The following is a 24,575-nucleotide window of genomic DNA, read 5'->3' on the forward strand; positions in this document are numbered from 1 at the left end:
ATCAACATTAAACAAAATGAAAGAATCCATATCATAATGGATTGAATAGATAGGAAAGTTTTGGGGCTTTTCCTCACTACTTACCACATATTTCATCAATGTTTGTTGGTACAGAATATTTGGTTGCCCAAAGACTGAAATAGTGGCATAGGAGAGGTCTAATTGCAAAGATCCTTGGAGTTTGGCTCCCCAAGATCTTGATAAAAGCATACCATATTTGAGTGGAATATCAGCTACCACCACATCCATTAGGATTGTTTTATTCGGGTATTGGACTAAAGATACACACAAATCTTTGATTAGGCCTAAACACTTGACTTGACTGGAATCAAATGAAAATAAGTCTTTGTATGGTCTAGTGACATCTAGGTTTAGCTTCTCCATTACAGCTTTGGGCATTAGGTTGTGTGAAGCTCCAGAATCAAACATTGCATTGTGTAACACTTTGTCATGGATGTGTAAACTGACATAAAAGGGTAGAACACCTCCATTTGTTGTTTTACCATCAACCTCAGGACCAAAAAGCAGCTCAGGTTGATCATCTAGGACATTAACATCATCCCTATTCTCTGACATTTGCAGCGATCTTTTGATTTGCTGCCTATATACATCATGTTTGGCAAGCTCAGAGAGAGGAATAGATATCTTTAATTTACCAATTTCTGCTTCTAAATCAAAAGGTTTTTCTGATTGGGTTTTAGTATTGTGACTGGCAGATTTTCCTTTTTCAATTGCACTTTCAGCGATTTTCTCTTGATTATCAGTGCTATCTTGAAGTATTTTTATTTTGGAAAGGCTTTCAGGAGCGCTGTTTGGATTCTCTTTTGAGGAAGAGGATACAAAAGGCTGGCTTTTAAAGACCTGTACATCTGTTACATCCTCTATGGTCACTTCTTTTGGATTTGGGACTGTTTTTTCAGAAGGTTCTGTGAGGATTGCCTTGTCCTTTATTTTCTTAGGCTATTTAGCATCCTTTGGTTTGATAGGTTCAGGTACATCTATGGTTCTGGTTCTCAATTTGTACTGCTTGTGGACCTCATATACTGTTGCATCATCGCCTTCTCTAAAGTCAAATGACTCTCCGGATTTAGTTTGAAATTGATCGATATCATGATCATCTTGGTCTTCTTGGGTTAGAAAAATTTGTTGCTCACCCTTTAGACCCATCAAGTTAATGTGAGAGTCCTCTGTTGGCTCACTAGATGTTGATGCTTCAGCATAGTTTTCATGAAAAGGAGGTCTTATATCATGATCTGGGCCAGCCCTTCCAACATTTGGGTTTTGGTTTTTTCTAAAGTTCGGGTTTCTGATAGTATTATTTTGTTGTCCCTCCCATGATGATTTTCATTCAATAGTTCCCACTCTATCTCCAATACTGTGCACGGTATTGTTGATTGCATCCAGTTTTTGTTCAATCGTTGAAGGTTCTTCTTTAAAAGTAGTTCTTCTCTCAGCTCTTGCTCTATTTCTCTTAACAATCAGGTTTGCCTCCACACTAACAGCTATATTCTGCATGTCTGCTAAGGTTTGAAGGGCTCTTTCCCTCAATTGATATGCCATGTCAGAATCAAATCCATCAGGGAATTTGTATAAAGCTAGATCAGGTGGAGGTCTAAGGTTTTGTGGAATAGCATTGTAAATATTGTTGAACCTAGCACAATAGTCTAAGACAGTTTCTTGTGGGCCTCTTTTGATAGTGTCATACTCAGATAGAATTTGCAGTGGATCTTTCCTTTTCTCCCGTCTGTTGAGAAATGTTTGGTAAAGGGCCTCTGGGTCAGCTATGAAATTTGCAGGAAGAGCTCTAAACCAGGGTCTTACATCACCTGTTAAACTTTGGACAAAAATCTTCATTCTTACATGATCATCATCTATTTCATAATTCTCAAAATAGTCCTGCATTTTCTTGGTATGTTGCAGGGCTGTGTTAGAACCAGTACCATCAAAATATGTGATTTTAGTTTGATAATCATGAGGCATAGCCCCAGGATTTGCGGGTAACTGTAAAGGGGCATAACAATTCTCCATATTTACAGGTATAAGTGGAACAGCAGGAAGAAATGGAACGACTGGAACAATGGAGATAATATTAGTAGTATGTGTAGTGGATGGAGGTGTAGAAAAGGTGCTTTGAGAGGTGGATGAAGAACTAGGAGAGGATGGAATAGCGTGAAGTGAAACCTTACTAGGGGTTGGAATATAGCCTTGGGGAATTTCTTCAGGACTTGAATCACCAATATCCTCTTTTCATTCTTGTTTCCTAAGGTTTCTTGGGATTAAATTGGGATTTTCAAAAGCAGCTGCGGGATTTGGGTTTGGATTTGACCTGCTATTGCGAGTTTTCTTCTTTGGGGCCAGCTTCTGAACTTGTTTTTTGGAATTTTCTAAGATTGTCCCCAGTGGAGTCGCCAATGATGTTATCACTCAGGTTGTCCCTTGGCTCCTTAAGGGATACGGCCGAGGTAACCACAAACCAATCTTTGGATTGCAGGTTCTAGCCTACCTGCAATCAGAGAGGGCTCTCTCTTTGTAATTTAGCTTTGTTTTGATATGATTTTAGGCTAGTTATGGTGTACAAGGGTTTTGTTTTGATGTTTGGTGGGATGGATGATGTCTTCAAGCAGAGTTGGCATGAAAAGTGAGAAGTTCAGACCATTGGGCATGGAGTCAAGGATTATGGGCTGCTGGGTGTGTCTTCTTTGGCAAAGAGGGATTACAGAGAAAGATAGCTAAACAAGGAACAATTTCAAGCTGGAATAAGGGTGAAATGGTGGTCAGGGAATGAAAGGAAACTAAGTAGCTCTCATTATGCTAACAGAGGGAAGGTGAGTGAACATTATATAGGAGCAATCAAGGATTCCTAAACAACATTCATATACGAAGGAACTAGTGCAAATATGAGCAGAGAAGTATTCATATTCAGGACTAATTCAGAGGAAAACATAGATAAATCACAGAAATTGAGAACAGAGTACAACTAAGTAACCTATGAACTATTCTTTCTTCCTGCAACTTAGATCATGACACATAGATGATATTACAAACATAGAAACTGAAAACAGGTAAGAAAGACTTATTGTTCCATGAAGTAGCACTAGAATTCTGTAATCAGCTCTTCAGCCATCAAATCCACACCAGACAGTTCAAAAGCAAAGCATTCCAGCTATCTTTGTTCATAAAAGTTCTCAAAATATACAACGCAAGTCTAAAATGAGTTTTCAACAACAACCAACCAACCAACCCTTAATACATTGGTCAGGGTGGTTTATATAGGAAAAATATCTACAAAACATATCTGAGGGAAGATCTGGGGAAATAACTGTGATTAACCTAACTTCTGCTGAAATAAATGTAACAAATATCTACTTTGAGCTGCGCTGGAGGCAGCTGCATCAAAAATGAGTAAATATGGTGTCCTTTAAGCTTTGTGCTGTTCATTTTACAATAACTGTGCTTTGGGCTTTGATCCGCTGCTCTCAGGTGGCTTTGATGCACATTAACTCTGATCTGGTGAGCCTTAATGGCTTAAAACGCCATCACTGATACTCTTTGACTTTGCTGGGGCTCTTTATTGCTCATCTGCTTCGATATTAAAGTTTTCCACTGATATTCTTTAATCTGATAGTCTTTGCCGCTACTTTGATACACTTTAACTGCAAAATCGCCCTTGCCTGCCACTTTATGGCGAGATTTGGCTGCTGCTGCGCTTTCCGTGGCCTTTAGAACTGTTTCGGTGCTTGGCCGATCAAAATACTATCAAAACAGGAGAAATACTGCATAATAGAGGAGGATTTGCATACTGATAACTGGTGCCGGGGCCGTGGTCGTTGTCCGGAGCAAATCTGGGCTTGGAGCGATCAAAAATGGCTGAAGAATGCTATGCTTCCTTTGAACTGGAGCACGCGCGGGCGCAGACATGAATAATATGAAGAGATAGCCTTTTTTCCTTTATAAAGTAAAAAACCACTTTACAAAGGAATTTCAATGAAAAAATAAGCGGGAGCGACACTGTAGCAGAGAATAAATTAAGGCCGTTGGATCTAGCGCGGGCAGATCCAACGGTTGCGATTGAATCGCAATATCGCTATCGGCGGGGACCTGGGGGCGGAGGCTTTATATATATATAAGACTTGCGATATAGCGATCGCCGATATCGCATCGGCAATCGCATATCGGGGGAGGAATGGGCGATGGCCTTTATACAATAGCGATGAGCGATGAGCGATGCGATATAATATGGACCGTCGGATGGGCGGGGGCGATTGGACGACAGACACGCAATCGGCATATTGCATCGGCGGAGGGTGAGAGGTCGGGACTTATATATATGCGATAGCGAAATGGGGGCTTGCGACATAATGTGGACCGTTGGATCTGGGGGCAGATTAGACGGCTGTCGCGCGATCGGCGATATCGCATCGGCGGGGAGCATGGGGTGCGGGCTTTATATATAAGCGATGGAGCGATTAGATGTGGGTCGTCAGATGAAGGGGGCAATCGGATGGATGACGCGCGATCGCTATATAGCGTCAGCGGGGAATAAGGGGGCATGAACCATTATATGTGAGTGATTGCGATATAGCGATAAAGGTTTGCGATACATGGAAATGCGGCGATCTGCGGTGAACCAATGTTTTGCGATAAAACATGATTTTAACGATAAAACATGGGATTTTGCGGAAAACTTAAGATTAACGATAAAACGGAGAATAATGATAAAGGCGGAGATATATGGAAAAAGGAAGCCTTGCGATAGGAATGCTTGCGATAACGATATCGCTTTCGGGTGCGATAGCGATATCGCATCGGAGGAAGGGGAGTAGAGACATAAATGGAGCACATATGTATTGCGACTGCCGATTGCGATAATCGCATCGGCGGAGTGTCATCGGGGCACAATATAAAAGGGCCAACACTAATGTTGCGACCTCCGACAGCGATATCGCGTTGGAAGGGGGTAATGCAATCGGAGAAGGGATTTATGAATCGGAGAAGGGTTTCTTTGATTGAAGAAGGGTTTCTATGATCAGAGAAGGGTAAACAAGGTCAAAAGAGGGTTTTCTATACATCGGAGGGGGGGTTTAGTGCATCGGTAGGGTTCCAATCGCATTAGAAGATGGTTTAAAGAGGAAAATGAGGGTTCTTACTAAGTTTCAAATAAACTTAGTAATTCCCAAGGCATATTTATGGTTATGTTTCAACCAGAGGGAGGGGATATGTATATAAGGGGAATATTTAACATATTTTTAGTAGGGGAAGGGGAAATAGCTAGGGATTTACATAGTAAGTTAGAAGTTAGTATGAATTTTGATCAGAAAGCGCTAAGGATAGAAATCTTAGGCTACAAAGGGGAAATAGGACTTTATAGAAGAAATATGAGCACTCCTAAGTAAAGCAGATCTTTACTTAGGCAAAGTTTATGGAATATGATGATTTTTAAAGATATCAAGCAGATCTTAACAACTTTTAGGGGGAATTAGTGAATGATTTGGGGAAAAGGAAGAAGGGGAAATTAGTCATGCCTCGCTTGAGCTGCTCCAAAGGAAAATTGCCTTGCACTTGTGATCTGAAGTAGATTAACACTTGGAAACACAAAATTTATCACAAGTCTTCATTCTGCAACCTCAAAACTTCCTTCCCAGCCTACTTACCTAAAATTTTGTATTCTTTTTGTTTGGGTGCACTTGAACTAGCAAACCCAGCTTTTCATCTTTTCTTTTGCCTATCCTCCTATCTAAATCTACCATTATTTCATCCAGGGGCTTAGATTAAGCTGTTGAGCACCCTTGATTCTCTACCTATCTAACAATCTTTCAAGATTAAACAGTTTGGTCAGATCTTAATTCTTTATCTCTATAACAAGCAATTTAAACCTAGGGAAGCCAAGATTAAGCTGTTTGGCCTTACCTTAACTATGAAATCCTCCAAGAATGGAATAGTTCATCAAAAATGGAACATAGTAGTGGCATTTGAGCTTGCACACTTTCCTGGCCTTTTGTTTGGGGTTCATTTCATTTATTTTTCTCTTTGGCTAATTCATTGTTCTTTTTACCCTTTGATTTTTCTTTTAGGGCATACCCTCTTTACATTTTTTAAATTTTCTGATTTTCTAGGAAATATGGAACCTTTGCAGCAGGGAAAGAATGACATATTTGGCATGTAAACAGTCAATCATGAAATATGAAACCTATTGTAATAGGAGGCTAACAGATACAACTCTAAATCTGGGTATGGTTATCTTTGGTTGTAGGCTCAACAACAGGTTCCAGTTGTGGCCTCGGGTCACTTTATGTGGCTTTGAATCTTGTATGTGACCGTTAATTCCCCCCTGTTAGATGAAAGGTGAGAAGATGAAGAAAAATCAACTAAAAGAATTTTTAATACTCTAGAAGAAATTATGACATATGACTGAAATATCTTCTTGTTGTTGAAGCCCATTGCCAAAAAGAAATGTTAGATAAACTTGACTCGAGAGAGAGTCAAAGTTGACCAGATAAAAAATTGATGGTTTTGGGGCACATGGTATTGTGCACCCATAGTATTATGCCCGTGGTATTATATGTAATGGAGCTTATAAAAGGCTGGAAGGACTTCATTGTAAAGTAGGCCTGGAGGTGAGCGGTGAAGGCTCACTTGGTCGGATTGGCCAAGGTTTTGGCCAGTGCTAATGAGATATCATTAGGTTGGGTTTTTACTTGGATTTGGGGTTTTCCCAGATAAACATGTGTGTTTATGTGTTTATGGTTGTTGCTGGTTATTTTTTATATTTGTTCCTCTCAGTAATTCTCCGTAATTAATTTGTGTTCTCGGGTAAATTTCTTAACAAAAAGTCCATCCAAGATGAATCTTTGTCCCTTCTTTCGAAGCATTTATTTGAATGATGAGTGTGCTCACCAAAATTTTCACATGGATGGAGATCAAAATAGTGATATTTCATATGGCTGAGTCTATTAAAATGTTGGCATTTCACAATATGTTATGTATGAAGAATAGGAACAAGTGAATATGAATTGTCATGAATAAATCCAACACTATGAAACTAAATAAGCATAAAGTAGTCTGGAATACGAAACGACACATCCTTTTCGTATCCAATATTGGTTCTGTTTATGTTGTTGACAAACTCTTCCCAAGGTCTAATAATGGGCTTCGGAAGTGCAAATTGAATTTTTGCATCTTTGTTCACATTTTCTCCCGAAATAGGTACTAAATCTGAACCAACCTCAATCTCATTAATCTTATTACATTATGACAACTAATGGGACTATGTTTCAAACTCAAATAGAGGGTTATTTTGAAAAAATACCAGTTCGAAATGATGTCTACACTGTTGTAGTTCATCTTGCTGTAGCTGAGATTTAAGTCATAAAAAATCAGTTTTGTCACATGCATTTTGCAGATAGATTTTAATGTCAGAAAGAGTTTCCTTGTTGATATTTATCATCCCATCAAGAGTGGCGAGTATGAGAGTATTCATTAACTCTCATATTTCATCAAATTTTGAGATTATGTCAGCAAAAATAAAGGCTCAAGGTCAACAAATGAGGAGTATCACGTTTTCAGGACATGTGTACAAAGAGTCCAAAATATTATTGAACCAGACCAGGAAGTAGTTTCAGTATTCCTTCAACACTATAATTCTCTCTTGCCCAAAACTTTCAAGGAGACGACAAACTAGACAATGCAAATTGGTTCTTAACGGGGACTTCTATATCTCAATTCCTACTACAAACAAACATAAAAGAATGCCAAATGACCAATATTTGTTCCTAATGGAATGTCCTTTTATTAGTCGTCTAAAACCTTTGGATGACATAAATATGTTCAAACTCAGAGTAGCTTGTATGACTGTGACCCTTCTAGTGGCATAAATTTGTCTTCAGTGCACATATAAACTTTATTGAAACCAATTCACATATAAATCAATTTAATGTTGCATATTTAACTTCAACATATAACCGGTGCACATGTAAGCATTATATAATCTCACTAGAGCCAACGATATGCCATCATATGAACCAACACCATATATGGAATTCAAAGCATATATATTCATATAATTCAATATAATATATATATTTTAGCCTTAAATCGTTCACGTTCACATATATATAACCAGTTCAATGCTTTAACATTTTGTATTGACCTGTGACAACAAACAACACACATGGTTTCAATCTTCAAGACAATTAAATAACACGACTAGAATATGCACAAATGATGAAGAGCTAGCACAAACTTCAATGTATTGGATAAAGTATGATACCAAATGCTCCATTCAGTGTTCATCAAAGAAAAAGATGCAACACATATATGTAAACCAATTCAACAGACATAGACAAATGAACAATGTATATCCAAATGCATAAATGAATTCTGACCTTTGGGATAAGATGTTTAGTGAAAGGTGTAATGGGGGACCTGTAGTGGTTCAAACTCTAGAGATAGCTTGTATACATCCATGGGGAAAACACACCTCAGTCCTGCTCCATTTTCGGCGTACCTCGCATTCACGCTGCAAAGGGCTGTAGGTGTACGGTGCATGCATGAAATACAAATAGGGAACTAAAAAAAATGGGCACAAAAGAGATGAGAAGTGGGCACACACCAAGGAAAATGTTAAGCACAATAGATAAATACTTGGAGGGACATGTTTCAACGTTGTTATGTATGATGTACTAGCATGGTTTCTCACAATAGTTTACTAAGGCATGAGGAGTATGAGCTTGTTAGTGGACCATCAAGGTTTCTACTAACAATAATCGAGCCATATTGTAGCCTCACTAAATCGAGTAGTAGAAATGTTTTACTCGCATTTGTACTAAGAACGAAAAAACATTAGATGCAAAGAGACATGCAGAATAAAAACCCCTCAAATCTTGATAATCAAGCCCATGGATTTTTTTGGAATGGATTGGATGCACATAGCACTGAGTCAACAAGTGTAGTCACAGAGAAGTAGGAATAACTAATTTCTAAAGGATAAATAGTATGTTTCAACCAGAGAATAGATAGATTTTAGGTTTCCTCATGGCAATACACAAAGGCATTGGGCTATGTAAGTTTGGCCCAAGCATTATTATACAACAGTGGTAGTGGGATGCATTTTTACAAGGGAACATAACTTAACATGAGTTTTTCCGATAGGTTTATTAGATAGGGGTGCAACAAGGAAAACAAACGAATATCTTCCCATAGCCACACAATAATAAAAATACGTAGAATGAGAGCAATGCTCAAGTCAATGCACATGTCATACACATCAGACTGGCCTCTACATACATCATACATAACTCTTGCATTGCATATCATACGACCTTCAATTCATATCTGATGAAAGGTAAGGGGTCTCTTAAATTTCTAGATAGTTTTAATTGAATTTGGTTGGGAGGAAAAATATTCCGGTGAAATGTGGCTACCTCAAAATTCGTAGAGAACATAATTTAAAGAAAAAATCTTCTCTAGGTCAACTAGACATGTTTCTAAAATGCTTTTTGCACCTACAGGTAGGAGCAGGGGTATGAGTTTAATCCAGTTATGGACAGAGATGGTGGGGAGAATTTTTGAATTGATTTTCAGAACTATATGAAAAACAGACTATCGTTATTCAAGGAGAAGATTAAACTAGGGACCTATAGACCTAACACTTTCATACCATGTTAAACACACATGGAATGTGGACAGCCAAATATGATAAACATGAATTTCATTCTATTAACAAGATTTACATATTTATACATTCCCTTCTAACCTTTGGTCTTCATATACGAAGTGGTCTCTTGGACTCCAGTGACTGTTCACATTCCATGCCAACCCTTATAGGATTAGGTGTCCCACAACATAAGTCACTGGAGGTGTTACTGATCATATAAGAATGTATACAAGATAAATCAATGTAAGGAAGAATAAAAATATAATGAATCACTAACTATTTATGGAATAAAAAAATGCAAACAATAACTTCTATTTGTTATAATTGGAGAAATAAAATTATACAAAAACCAACAGATGATAAATATAAATTACTATTAAATGATTAAAAGATATATAATTAGACAATTGAATAAATTGAAGCCTTACAACTCAGAGTGTAATTAAAAACATTCCAAAGTCACATATAGTTATAAAACCTTTATTTTTTGTAAAAACCCTTTATTTGATACTACGAGTACCTCCTCCCGAGAAAGTCTCTAACCTTCTATTACAATGATAATTCCCACTATTTTTATGGCATGTTGGCCAAATTATAATAGTTAAAAGAAAAAGACAAATGAATAATAGGGAATCCATGGACAACTTGTAACATATACAAGTCAATCGAGTATAACCTTCTTTGTAGGACCCAAAACCAACATTCAACAAATATGAAGGATGTGTTGCAACAAACAAACCAAAATTAAATATTGTATTGACAAGAAGATAAGGTTGCTACAAGATCAAGGATTTTGTCGAAACTCCTTTATTAACTTTATTAAAATAAATCAAACTGAGACATACCTCAGAAACTTCAAAAATATCGATCATAGATTACAATAAAATATTTTACTTATCAGGACCCGAGTCATCCATATCAGATCATCTAATGACTTTGACCTTCAATGACTAGATGATAATATGTGTATCTTTATCTTGTGGTTTATTTTCAATAGTAGAAGATTTTTGTTCCTTGTTTGTTTCCCTAGCTTGACAGGAATCCTTGAGTTATTAATTTTCATTTATTAACTAGTCTATACATGCATTAAGGTATGGCACAGTGAAAACAATTTGTTGATTCCAATACATGTTCAACAAAGACAGATTGGAATTAGAAGGACTGTGAGAAGTCCCATTGGTGTTGCTATTAACATGAGGCGGTGTTTCTATTAGAACCAGACTCAAGTTTACTACATTCTACATAATCTTCAACATGAGGTTTGGTTTCCTTGGATGAAGGTTCAAGTGGAGTCTCCAAGTCCACAAACACTTCCTTTTTAAGGGTCTTCATATGCGTAGCCTACTTGGCTCAAACAATTTTCCTTGGAATTTGTCTAGTTTTAACTTTAGATTGAGTATTTATTTTTGTGTGACTAATCTCTTCCTTATGTGCAAGTGTTGTAGTTACAGGTTCGTGTTGTTGACTAACCTTGGGGAATTTGTTTTCCTTTGTATTTATAATTTCCTTTTCCAATTCCATATGACAGATAATGGTCCCCTTGGCCATGCTTCACTTTAAATGAATAGGGATAGGTACGAGGGTTTCACTTCTATTATCATCTGAAACACAAGGTTCTAGTTCAAGTAATGGTTTATCATAATTATTAAGCAATGAATGATGAGATGTTGACTGAATAAGATGATTCAAAGGAGAATTATGTGTAGAGAGAACTGGATAATCAAAATATTCAAAGAGTTTAGGTTTATTAAAACCATTTTTCTCAAGGAAATAGTTCCAATTGTCCCATGCCTTTTCCAATTGATATCTAACCAAAATACAGATAAGGCTGTGATGAAAGAGTGATCTCTCAGAATTCTTGTGGCGTGACTAGTATGTGCAAGATATTTTAGTCAAGTTTTTATATAAATAAAAGGGAAAATTAATATTATGGCCAATAAATTCCATTAATAACCTTATATCATAGATAAAAAAACAAATTATTTCGCCCTTGACATGTAACATAATGATGCAACAAAAGGACTAAATTGTTCCATTTCAGTTTTAGAGCAGAAATGAGCATACCTTTCACATGATAGACATAATCTTTATTGGAAAAAAGTATCTTCCATGAGATGTCATGTACTCCACATTTTTTGGACCATTTCTCTCCCTCGACAAAGAGATGAGTAGCCTCTACAATACAATTAACATCTACAACAATATCCAGATCACCCACTAGGGATTTATTCCCATTTAATGTAGAGGAAAAAGTTGTGACAACCGTTTTAATAAAACCCTGAAATAGTTGTAGAAAATTCCACCATCCGACTTTGTGAAACAAATCTGCACATTCATCTTATCCCTCTACCATTTTTGACCCATTGGATTCCAATCGGATAAGTCATAACATGGGTAGAATTCAAGAGGGTTTCTACTAGGAATTATTTTGATACATAGGAGAAAATGAAATAGGTGGGTTACCAAACCCTAGCTTGTGGAGAAGTCTACAAAGTATGAAGTAAACAATGAGATGACTAGTCATTGGTATCCTTGAAACCCCATGGAATTAAGTGAGACATTGACAAGCGAGAAGATAGTACAGAGGGAATAATGGGTTCGAGGTACAAGTGACTATGAGTGGCAGATTCGATACAGTTGGAAGGAATTTGTATTACCATGTGTGGTAAGGACACAAAATCACCCGTAAAACAATTGCATTTATCATGAAAACTTCATTCCTGATAATTACAAATATAGAACTTTCAAAATATCACCACATACAAGGTTACAAACTTATAGTCCTAAGTGAGTCATCCAACCCATAAATTAAACCAAGACACATATGTTCTAAAGTATAGTATATCATGGATAGGGATTAAATCATTTGTAATAGCAAATAGGTGCATATAGTACAAGGATAATAAATGATAAAATATTAACCATGCATTAATCCAAGCCAAATGTAAATATCAAGGCATATATGTGATTCAACATGTGATACTAAGAGTTAGAAACACATTATAATGTGCAAATTAAATTAAGGTAGGGCTCCTACATAATCAAAGATTTGGTAGCATCCATTTTCAATCTAATATTCATATGCAATATAGAGTAATAAGACATGAATAACTTCTTAAATTATTAGAAAGAGACAAGATTTTCATATTACTATTGAATGAGAGACAGGTTGATCAAGAAACATTAAAAGAAAATGTTGTAAATGGAAACACTTAACAAAATAACCAAGGACATGCCATATCATCAATCTGAGAAAATTGTACATCAGGACCATTACAATCACACAAAATCAAAGCCAAATGTTAAAAATTGAAAACTAAATTTTAGGGGGGCCCCATATCATTTTCCAAAAAATGAGAGGGGAGTTAGTTGGGGCTCCAAATAATGTAGGAAGGATAAGCTAATTAGAGATAAATAATAATCGTGACCACTATCTACAACAAAAAGAAATTGAATCTATTATTTATACTTGGGAAATATTTCTTTTTGTCAAGTTGTTTGTGATCCTTCAGATTAACTTGTGGCTTGAGGAGTTGCAAGAAAGGGGCATCTAATCCTTCAAATTCCCTTGAGGATCACACCTGGCCTGGGCCACACTAGCCCTAAGATGACTTTATTTTTTGGCATGTCTCCTCCCCTATCACAAAGAACAACCACCACCTGTGAGGCTTGATGCTGGGTCTCCTTGCTAATTGTTGAGAAATCAAAGCAAGTAGATTAGGGTTTGATTCCTCTTTCTTGATAATTAATTGTGAGTTATGTTGTCTTATTTTACTTCTTTATTATCTTATATTTCATCAAGAAATTTCCATATTTATATGTGTGTATGAAGATCAAAAAACAAAATACACAAAATGTAGGCACTATGCTAGAGCAAAAACCTCCTCGAGGGAAAACCCAGTAAAAAATTCTCTTCTTCGAATAGTATTCTTTGAGAACCTTCAATCTAGGAAAATACCAAACCTTCCCTCCACACCAAGTCAGCCTTCGAGATATTTGACTCATTTGTAGCAACACTTCCACCCCAACAACTTCGACTATGCAGCAACTTATGTCATCAAGTAGCAACTAGGAGAAACAACACTTTGAAGACTTTGATCTCTCAAACTAGGGAATGAAACAGAGAGAGAGTAGCTCTAAAACTTCGATTTTCTTCTTATCCTTAGACTTCACCCAACTCCCACTTCCTTTAGATTTATTTGACCCAATTCACACTTCTCGAGCTTCCTTAGAGATATCAAACTAGCTGGAGGTGAGATCCTCCAAATGAATTCAACTTCCTTCTATTTATAGGCTCTAAGTGAGGTCAACTAGGTATCCTAAGGCCGAGTTTATCTCTTCTAGGCCGACTTGCAGTGGAGGTTACATAAATTACATATGACTCAATAATAAATATGTTTACATGATTCAAAAGCCCAAGAAGGGTCTCTTTAAATGTACAATGACTCTATGACTCAATATTAATCCCAGGAGTCCACAATGGGAAATTTGACTAATATAATAATGACCCAAGCATGAAACCCACACCTTAATAATTCATTGATACAATAATAAAAATTATTTTCATTATTCTTTTGACAACTACAATTTTTGATGAATCAAATACTTTAATGAAGATCGAACCTAGTTACATTTTCCAACGATCCCTCTGAACAACAGAGGTATTCATAATATACAAATACAATTGAAGATCTCAAACTATATGAAAAATGAAGAGTTTAGGCATTGCAATTCCATGGAGTAGATTGTTGACTAGGGAAATCTATCCATTGGTCTCTCAATAGTTTAGGCACTGCAATGTCATGGACAAGATTCTTGACCAGGGCAATCTATCCAAGTGGGAATAAGGTGGACTCAAGCTTTCAGCCTCCCTATCTAGCATCAGGCTTACTTAATAAGCACCAACCCAATGACCTAGGTGTGTATCCATGGTCAGAGTTCTATGACCCATGCCCTCCTCCTTACTTTGGGACCTAGACATCAAGACAAAGTTTCGACCCAAAATCCTCTCAGGAAATGCTTCACACAAAAAGCCTCAACAAATCTCTTCCAATTCCTTATCATCATCAATACAATCAAAAATATTTTCTAAACCAAACAGGCTTCTTAAATACTCAAACTTCTGATTAGGAAGAGACGTTGTTAGTATGCCTACTACCTAGTCATCTATCAAGACACACTCCAACTTCACGATCCCATCTTGCACTAGATTTATAATAAAGTGCAACTTATTGTTGATATGCTTCATTCTAGCATAGAACATGGGCTCTCCAAAAATCTTGATACAACTTTGATTGTCACAATTAATCCCAATATGACCCAAAGACTTCTTGAAAAAATATGTCACAAGCTTCCTTAACCAAACAAACTCCTTTCGTACTCCACATGAAGCCACACATTCTGCCTCATCACTGCCTAAAGCAATGAGATCTTACTTCCTACTCATCCATGAGATCATAGTATCTCCTAGACTAAAACATCCTTCGATAGTGCTCCTTCCATCAATCTCACTGCCACCCTAATTAGAATCTCTGTAACTAATCAACTTAACTTTCTTACTATCATACTTTAGGCAATGATGTATAATGCCACAAAGATACCTCAATATGTGTTTCGAAACCATCCAGTGATCACGACGAGGCTCCAACTAAAACTAAATAATAATGTTTACTGCAAAACATATGTCTAGCCTAGTATTTACCAGATACATTAGGGAGAGCACAAACTGATGACAGGAGGTAGGATCCATGAGACTAGAGTCAGAGGCCCTCAACTTCTTAAGGTTGGTGATCATAGGAGTAGTCATTGGCTTGGAATCCATCATCCCAAATTTTTTAAACAACTTGATAATGTAATTTCTTTGTCCCAAATATATTTTCTTAGGCCTCTTCCATACTTCTACACCCAGGTAATAGTGCATCAGTCCTATCTCCTTCATTTCAAATTCAACGACCAACATCTTCTTGCATTCTTGAATTCTTTGCTCCACACTTGTAATGAATAGATCATCCACATATAGTAGAATAATGATGGGCTTATTATTCACAACCTTGATGTAAATATTTGGATCAACATAACTTTTTACGAACCCAATTCTAAGTAGATATGCATCCATTCTTGCACATCATGCCCTAGGAGCTTTCTTCAAACCCTATAGGCCCTTCTTAAGTCTGCAAACATGAGAGTCCCTGCTATTAACTTTAAAGCCTTTAGGCTGTTCAATATACACTTCCTCATCAATGTTCCCATTTAGAAATGCGTTCTTCACATCCATTTGATGCATATTCAAACCCATTATAGAAGCCAATTTAACCAAAGATCTAATGGTCATGTATCTTGTTGTGGGTGCAAATGTTTATTCATAACTAATGCCTTCCTTTTGAGAGAAACCTCTTGCAATGAATCCATATTTATACTTGTATATACTTCCATCAACATCATGTTTGAACTTATAGATCCATTTGGAGGTGACAACCGATTTGTCACTAGGTCTAAGAACGATTTCCCAAACCCTATTTTTCATAACGGATTGATATTCTTCTTTCATCACCTTCTTCCAAACTGCTTTATGAGTAGCTTCCTTGAATGTAGATGGTTCAGCTTCAATTAACTTCGTCATATATGCATCCTAACCACAATATATTTTCGGTCTCATACTTTCGTTGAAGGTTCTTTTCATAGCTTCATGTCCTTCACCATGTTCTAATGTAACTTTTAACCAATTTGGCCTTTTCCTTGTGGTTTGGATGACCACAGATTGAATAGGCTCACTTGGTCCTTCTTCTTCTAGATTTGTAGTAGGCTTTTCATCATGATCATCTTCTTCTTCAAATATTGGAACTTCTTCGCCATTAGAATCAATAGGAATATCCTTTGATTTCTAGTAGGATTGATTTTGATCAAATATGACATCCTTGCTTACTTCGATATGTCTTCCTTCCTTAATGTAGATTTATATTATTTTGAGGAGAGACTATATCCAACAAATATTCCCTTGATACTTGTCGAATCCAACTTCTTTCACTTGTCCTTTGGAACATGGATGTATGTTGGATGTCCAAAGATTTTGAGGTGATCCATACTCGAATTATTTCTTGTGAATACTTCTTCGAGTGTTATATTATTAAGACTTCTATGAGGACTTATATTTTGATTGTACATGGTTGTCATGGTTGCTTCTCCCCATATGAAATTTGGTAGGTCTTAATCAAGGAGCATTGTTTGAATGCCTTCTTCAATTGACCCATTCTTACTTTGAGTCACTCCAATTTATTTGGGATAATAAGGAAAAATGAGCTCCCTCTGAATTCCTACTTCCTTACAATATGCACTCAATTCCTTAGAAGTGTATTCCCCACCATTGTCGGACCTTAGAGTCTTTATCTTTCTTGCGGTTATCATTTCCACTTTGGCCCTAAACGCCTTGAACTTTTTGAATACTTCATATTTTGTTTGGAGAAGGTAAAGCCATGTCTTTCTAGAATGGTCATTAATCAATGTTACTTAGTAGATATGACCTCCAAGTAGTTTATCACACATTGACCCACACACATCGTAATGAATGTGGTCTAATATCTCTTTAGATGTAGTTTTACTATTTGGAAATGGATTTCTTGTATGCTTTCCAAAAGAGCATCCGTTTCACACACCTTCATGATCTAACTTCATATTGGGGATGCCTTGAACCAATTGACAAAGAGTAGGCATGACCTTATATGTATATGACCATACCTCATATACCAGAGCTTAATGGGATTGATATCCATGTGAACCAAAACTTGAGGAAGTGGTGTAATAACTCTATAAAGGTTTCCTTCATGAAATCTAATAACCCTAGATTGATCAATTCTAGAGTCTTTCCACCAAACCAATACTTTTCCATCAACAAAAGAAACTCTATCCCCTTTATCTTCTAAATAAAAAATAGAAAGAAAATTATTTTTCAAAACTGGAACATATAGAATGTTTATGAGGTGCAACTTTGATCCATTTTCCAACTTCAAGCACTGTTGATACCCATTCTCATGTATTTTATCAAAGAGGGAGAATCCATGCCAACAAAGAGATCTTCAACTTTTTCGGAATTTAGCTTTGATACCATGTTGAGAAATCAAAGCAAGTAGGTTAGGGTTTGATTCCTCTTTCTTGATAATTACTTGTGAGTTATTTTGGCTTATTTTACTTCTTTATTGTCTTATATTCCATCAATAAATTACCATTTACAAAAGACACAATATGTAGGCACTATGCCAGGGCAAAACCCTCCTTGAGGGAAAACCTAGTAAAAATTTATCTTCCTTCAATAGTATTCTTTGAGACTCTTCAACCAAGAAAATACCAAACCTTCCCTCCACACCAAGTCATCCATCCAAATATTCAACTCCTTTGCAGCAACACTTCCACCCCCATCAACTTTGACTATGTATAAACTTATTGCATGAGGAAGAAATTGGCAGCAACAACACTTAGAAGACTTCAATCTCTCAAACTAGTGCAAAAAATAGAGAGAGAGTAGCTCCAAATCTTCGATTTTCTTCTTCTCCTTAGACTTGACCCAACTGACACTTCCTTTAGACTTCTTTAACCCACTTCACACTTCTCCATCTTCCTTAAAAATATTGAACTCACTTGAGATGAGATGCTCCAAGTGAAATTGACTTCCTTTTATTTATAGTCTCCAAGTGAGGGCGAATCGGTGTCCTTAGGCCGACTTGGTATGGAGGTTACCCAAATTACATTTGACTCAATAATAAACTTGTTTATATGATTCAAAAGCCCAAGAAGGGTCTCTTTAAATGTACAATGACTCTATAGACTCAATATTAATCGTAGGAATCCACAATGGGTACTTTGACTAATATAATGATGACCCAAACATGGAATACATGCTTTAATAAGTCATTGATACAATAATAAAAAATATTTTCTTTATTCTTTTCACAAATACATTTTATGATGACTCAAATAGATTAATGTAGACCTAACCTAGTTACATTTTTCCAACACTAACAAGGTCCATCCTCAACCAGTTGTGCTAGTAAGACTTGACATACTTGGGAAATATTTAAGAACAAAAAAAACACATTATTAAAATATTCCTATATATTATTTCTAAAGATCATATTAAAAACATTTTAATGGTTGCGTATACTTATCCAAATTTAAATTAATTTCTCATTTTTTAAAGTTATAAGTCTATCATTTGTTTAAAGCTATAAGCCTCATTTTATGGTTTTCTTTGATGTTTTTAAGTTTCAATGCCTAGATTTAATATTTCAAACAATAATATATTTTCACAGCATTATATATATTTTCAATATAATAGTTTTCAATTTTTTTCATTAATTTGATATACTTTATATTAATATTTTCATATTTAACATTTAGAAGAATACAATCTCAAATTATATTTGCATATATATTAAAGAGTTTTAAAAATATCTTATATTAGTTTAAATTTAAGAAATACATTTATGTGATCAAAATGGAATTATTGGTAAATTTTTTTAAACAATATCCAAATAAATCTATGAGTGAAAGTGAAAAACTAGTTGTAGTTAAAGAAACATTTCAATTCTAGTGCCATGGTGACACCATTGTATTGTGTTGACTTTATGTGAAATTTTTCATCTTGCTTTTTCTAATTTATTCCATGTTTAGTGGTGGGTGGCCTTTTGGTAGGACTGTCATGTCTTTTAGATGTGTTTACTTCCCTAAATGATAAAATTCCCAAATGTAAATTCACTGAGTTTGCCTTGATGGAATTTCAATATAACCAAGGATTCTATCTTCCCTTTTACAATTGCCTAATGAGTCATATGATCTAGGAGCTTCATTTTCCTTTGTAATCAACCATGGAATGAAGCTTCTTCTTCATAGCTTTCAATTGAAATTAGAGAGATTGAATGGTTTCTTTAATTGAAATTGCTTCACTATCAATTTCCACATAGTATACTAAGTCTATGCAAAATTATGGGATTATATGCAACATTACAAGGAGGTGCCATGTGAGACAATAATTGGAAAGTTAAAGGGTGAAGAGAGAAAGGGTTGGAATAGATACCTAGAAAATCTCTCCTTCATAGATCAATGAGAAAAAAACATCAATTCCGCAATGAATAACCACCTTCCTTAATAATTAAAGTACTTGAAAGGTTCCAATGAAGGCCTCAAACTCCATTATGGTACAATGAAAAAATTTCATATATACTTACACAAATGTGAAAATTTATGGTGATCCCTTTATCAAATTTCCTTCTCTAATTTGTGTGGATGTAAATTTTACCTCAATCATGTCACATCTGTTACGATTACCAATTGAAAGAGATACAAAGGGGACACAATAATCCCACTAAACTCAATGTGAAATGTTTCGGTGATCCCTTCCATCAATTTCCTATACCCTTGGTTGAGTGGGAATAAATATTACATTAGTCTTAACACATCCTTTATGATGACCACTTGGAGGATTTGAAGGACATTTAAAGGAGACATCATCAACACCAAAAACCAATATTAAACCAATATGTTCTCTTTGTATTCATGAATAAGCATTGTGGATAATCCTTCCACCAATACTTCTTGACAATTCTAGAGATCAATGCGTATGTTTTGATTTTGTTAGTTGTTTAGCTAACACACTTCAGCTCCCGTTGCAACTACAGCCCAATATGTCGAGCTTTTGAAAGAGATTTTTCTGGAAGCCAACTAACTTGAAGGTCAAAGAAAGTGTCTGGTCGTAGGCGAGTTCATGTTGTCGTAGGCGAGTTCATGTTGTTGATACAATTAGAACATGGCTTGCACTTGATCAAGTTGAATTTGGAATCCGTGTCAAGCACCATATATTGGTCATGCCGTGGATCGTCCATGCTCATTCAAGAGAAGTATTCATTACTTCCTAGGCAATGTGGAGAAGCGAGACATACAAGATATATGTGTACAGGGTGTTGTATCCCGAGAAAGGCTATGGATAGCTATGAGGATACACCAACAACCTAGGTCATGGATTCATAGGCTTCGAATCAGGAATGCTTCACCAGCTATCGCACGATGAGATGAGGTTAGGCATTACGAAAAATCAATGGATGAGCAATTGACTCAAACCTCGACGTTACCCTGAAAGGGCACAAGCAGGTCTCTAACCTGGTAGGGATGGCTAAGGGAACTTTTTTGGGGACTGTGAAAACGAAAAACTGATGACAAAACTATGGGCATAGGTTAGGCACTCAGAAGGGCAGAGACATCTAAATTTGGGCCTGAGGCTCTCATACAATGTCAGCCAAGCTAAGGAATGACTCTCCAATGTTAATTTCTATTAATATAAACGTGATTATATAACATGAAGAGTTGTGACTTTTGGGATTCATATTCAAAAGTCTTTTCCTATTCTAACTCGTCAATTTTTCTCTAATTTACATAACTACAATTTTCTCACCAGAATGGTGATGATTAGGTGTCTAACACCTACAATTTACTAAAAAACTAGATTTTTTAATAATTTTAAGAGATTTTAATTTGCACTAATGAACGGCCTTGTAATTTCAAGGATATAATCAATTTATATTTATATAATCTTAAATTTAAAAATCAGCATGCATAAGAAAATTATATCTTCTATATCTCTACACATTTTTGTAGCAAGATTCCATCATTTAAGTATTCAAATATTACACTAACATGTATGCATTATATTTTGTATGAAAATGAACATACCAATGATAGGAAACTCAAAATTAATATATTTAGACATATTTTCTTTAAATAAAAATTATACATTAAAAAAAGATAATTCATTCATCTACTTTCATATTTGTACACTATTTTCAAATTATTTGTGTAAGTACTTCTAATAATTTCTCTAAATTAAGAGATTAAGATTTTTCTAAATTTACATGGATACTAACATCTAATATAAAATCATCATTAATTTATACTCACAATAAATTAAAATATAAAAATAATAATAATAATTATCACAACTTTTATAAAAAAATAAAAAATAAACACTCACCAAAAATAAAAAATAAAAATTCATTTAACAAACCATGCATCCCATATAACAACTTCACAATCACTATACATTAAAATATAAAAATAACAATTATTATTATTAAAACCTTTATAAAAAAAATAAAAAATAAACGCCCACCAAAAATAAAAATAAATTCCATTTAACATAGAATCCATTCCATATAACAACTTCACAACTAGAACATACGTTAATCACACGTTGTAAAAGTTATGAAATATAATATTTGATCCACATATATTTACAACAATGATACTAACCCACCCACTAACATGTTTTCCATAAGAGAAAGGTATAATGAAAATTTCTTTTACCAATCAACACACCCATTAATATAAAACCCACTATGATAAGCTACACACCGAAAAGTATAACTCATCATGCATGTCGACATACACGGATCCTTCGGACACATATTACTGCTAAACACGTCTAACAAGTAATATTGGTTCATTGTGACTTTTGATGGCGAACACACTTCATTATGCCATTCATTATGCCATTCAGACATTGAAACAGTTGGGATTTTGGAAATTGAAGTTGAAAATAATTAATATTATTTTGTATTAATGGAGAAATGGTTACACAAGTTGTAACGTATCTCCTTAGTTTAGGATTTGTTCCTAGAGTTTAGGAGTTTGGCTGCAACTTCCTGAGTTCTAGTAATATACTTAATGATGTAATTGCTCATTTGATGTAAGTAGAGTGTACGGAGAGAGTTCTCTTTGTTTGAGTGCAGTCTCCAGGTGTAGTACTCACCTATGAGCTGTAACTCCTTTTTCAATTCAAGTCTGATTTTTATCTTGGTATCAGAGCACAGAGTAGGGGTAGCCTTAATTTTTTTTTAGGATGCATCATTGATTACAGAACTGTATTGGCGGTGGAGTGTATAGAAGCATTCATAGAATCAGGTGGACTGCAATAACACCTGAAGACAGGTCTCAGATGACTGAGCATCTCTGAGCGGAAAATAGGGTTGGCGCGGTTTTGTTGCAAATAGTCGCGCCATTTTTTGAGCGGAAGAAAGGGTTGGCACAATTTATTAAGGAACAGTCGTGCCATTTGGCGTGGTTTTGAGAGAGATAGTCGCACCAGCGCGCCAAAAAGTCCTATTGGTGTAGAAAATCAAGCTTGAATTGCACCAATTTCGTAAGACGTGTCGATTTTGTTTTCGGCGCGGGTATTTTGCTTTCGAGAAGTGCCAGCCTCTTTCTCTTTGGAAAATCTGTAATTTTTGCAGATCGGCCTTGCCCGGTGGTGGCACTTTGAAATTTCAAATCTGTTCGGTGGCAGCAAATCGGAGTTGCCCAGTGGTGGCGCATTGAAGTTCCTGATCTACTCGGTGGCAGCAGATCGGATTTGCCCGGTGGTGGCGCGTTGAAGTTCCTAATCTACTCGGTGGTAGCAAATCAGATTTTCCTTGTGGTGGCACATTGAAGTTCTGGATCTGTTCAGTGGTAGCAGATCGGATTTGCCCGGTGGTGGTGCATTGGAGTTCCTGATCTACTCGGTGGCAGCAGATTGGATTTGCCTGGTGGTGGCGCATTGGATTTCCGGATCTGTTTGGTGGCAGCAGATCGGACTTGCCCGGTGGTGGCTCATTGAAAATACAATTTTTTTTTCTCTCAGCAAAACAGAGATTCGGATTTGGTATGTGGTGATTTTTTTTTTTAGTGTGTCCTGAAAGTGTACAGTTGGATAGACTTATTCATCAGAGGATCAGAAATTTTATCAATCTAATATGAATAATAGTATAGAATCGTATCTCCATGAGTCTCGCAAACTCGATGGATCGAATTTCACCAACTGGAAATTCAAGATGCAGACTTTACTTGAAAGTGCAAATGCGTGGTCGATCGTTACAGGAAATGAGCTGAGATCAGGATCAGCGACACAAGAACAAGATTGGGATAAAAGGGAGACAAAAGCAAAGGTCATATTGAAGATGTCCGTCAAGGACAATGTTATCCCACATATTAGAGACTGTAAATTGGTCACTGAAATTTGGACAACGATAAAAAACCTATACCAGACGCAGAATACAAACCGTGTCTTGTCACTCAAAGGCAAGCTGTTTGCATTGAAGATGGAGGAGAATGAGTCCACTGTTGGATTCATTGCTAGAGTCAAAGACCTGAAGGACAGATTGGGAGATATCGGAGAGAAAGTTTCCGATTCAGATCTGGTCATGATCACGTTGAACGGAATGACTGATGAATACCAGATGTTTATCACAGGGTTGTCAGCAAGGGAGAAATCCCCTTCATTTGAAGAGCTGATAGGGATTCTGATACAAGAAGAAGAGCGATGACAAAATTTGAAATCACAGAGCAATGACCTTGCTCTGATAGAAAAAAGGAGACAGTATAGAGGGAAGCAGCATCAGCAACCGCAGCAGCAGCAGCAGAAAGGAGCAAACACATTTCAGAAGACACTGTTTAAAGGTATGTCTACTAATAATTTTCCCAGCACAAAATGTTTTTACTATGGAAAACCTGGAAATCAGATTAAAGATTGTTATAAGAGGCAGGCAGACGAAGGAAGAAACAAACAGAGAAAACATAAGGGTTACTTTGTTAAGGAAGAAGAGGATCATAGCCACGAACTTTGACTATTTATAGTCGATTGTGCCCTTTCAGCTTCAAAGGGAGATGAGGACGACATATGGTATGTCGACTCTGGCGCATCTTCACATATGACTGGTAAGAAGGATTGGTTTGAATTTCTTGAAGAAACTTCATGTGGGTTGAAAATCTATTTAGGAGATGATAGTGGACATGAGATCAAAGGATATGGTGACATTCCTGTAAAATTACCTAGCGAAGACATTAGACACCTCAAAAATGTATCGTATGTTCCAGGAATTAAGAAAAATTTGGTCTCTATCTCAATGAT

General features: G+C 36.1%; 1 protein-coding gene across 1 annotated transcript; it reads left to right on the top strand.

Moving 5' to 3' along the window:
- The first annotated feature begins 23,421 nt into the window (after nucleotides 1-23,421).
- On the top strand, nucleotides 23,422-23,991 carry LOC149166037 (uncharacterized). The gene has a single exon (XM_089430025.1). The coding sequence runs from the start codon at nucleotides 23,422-23,424 to the stop codon at nucleotides 23,989-23,991; it is 570 nt and encodes a 189-aa protein (XP_089286151.1).
- Nucleotides 23,992-24,575: the final 584 nt, after the last annotated feature.

The sequence above is a fragment of the Pinus tabuliformis genome, chromosome 5_1, assembly GCF_031772625.1.
Source record: "Pinus tabuliformis cultivar Carrire ecotype Pingquan chromosome 5_1, CPIR1, whole genome shotgun sequence".
Lineage (NCBI taxonomy): Eukaryota > Viridiplantae > Streptophyta > Pinopsida > Pinales > Pinaceae > Pinus > Pinus tabuliformis.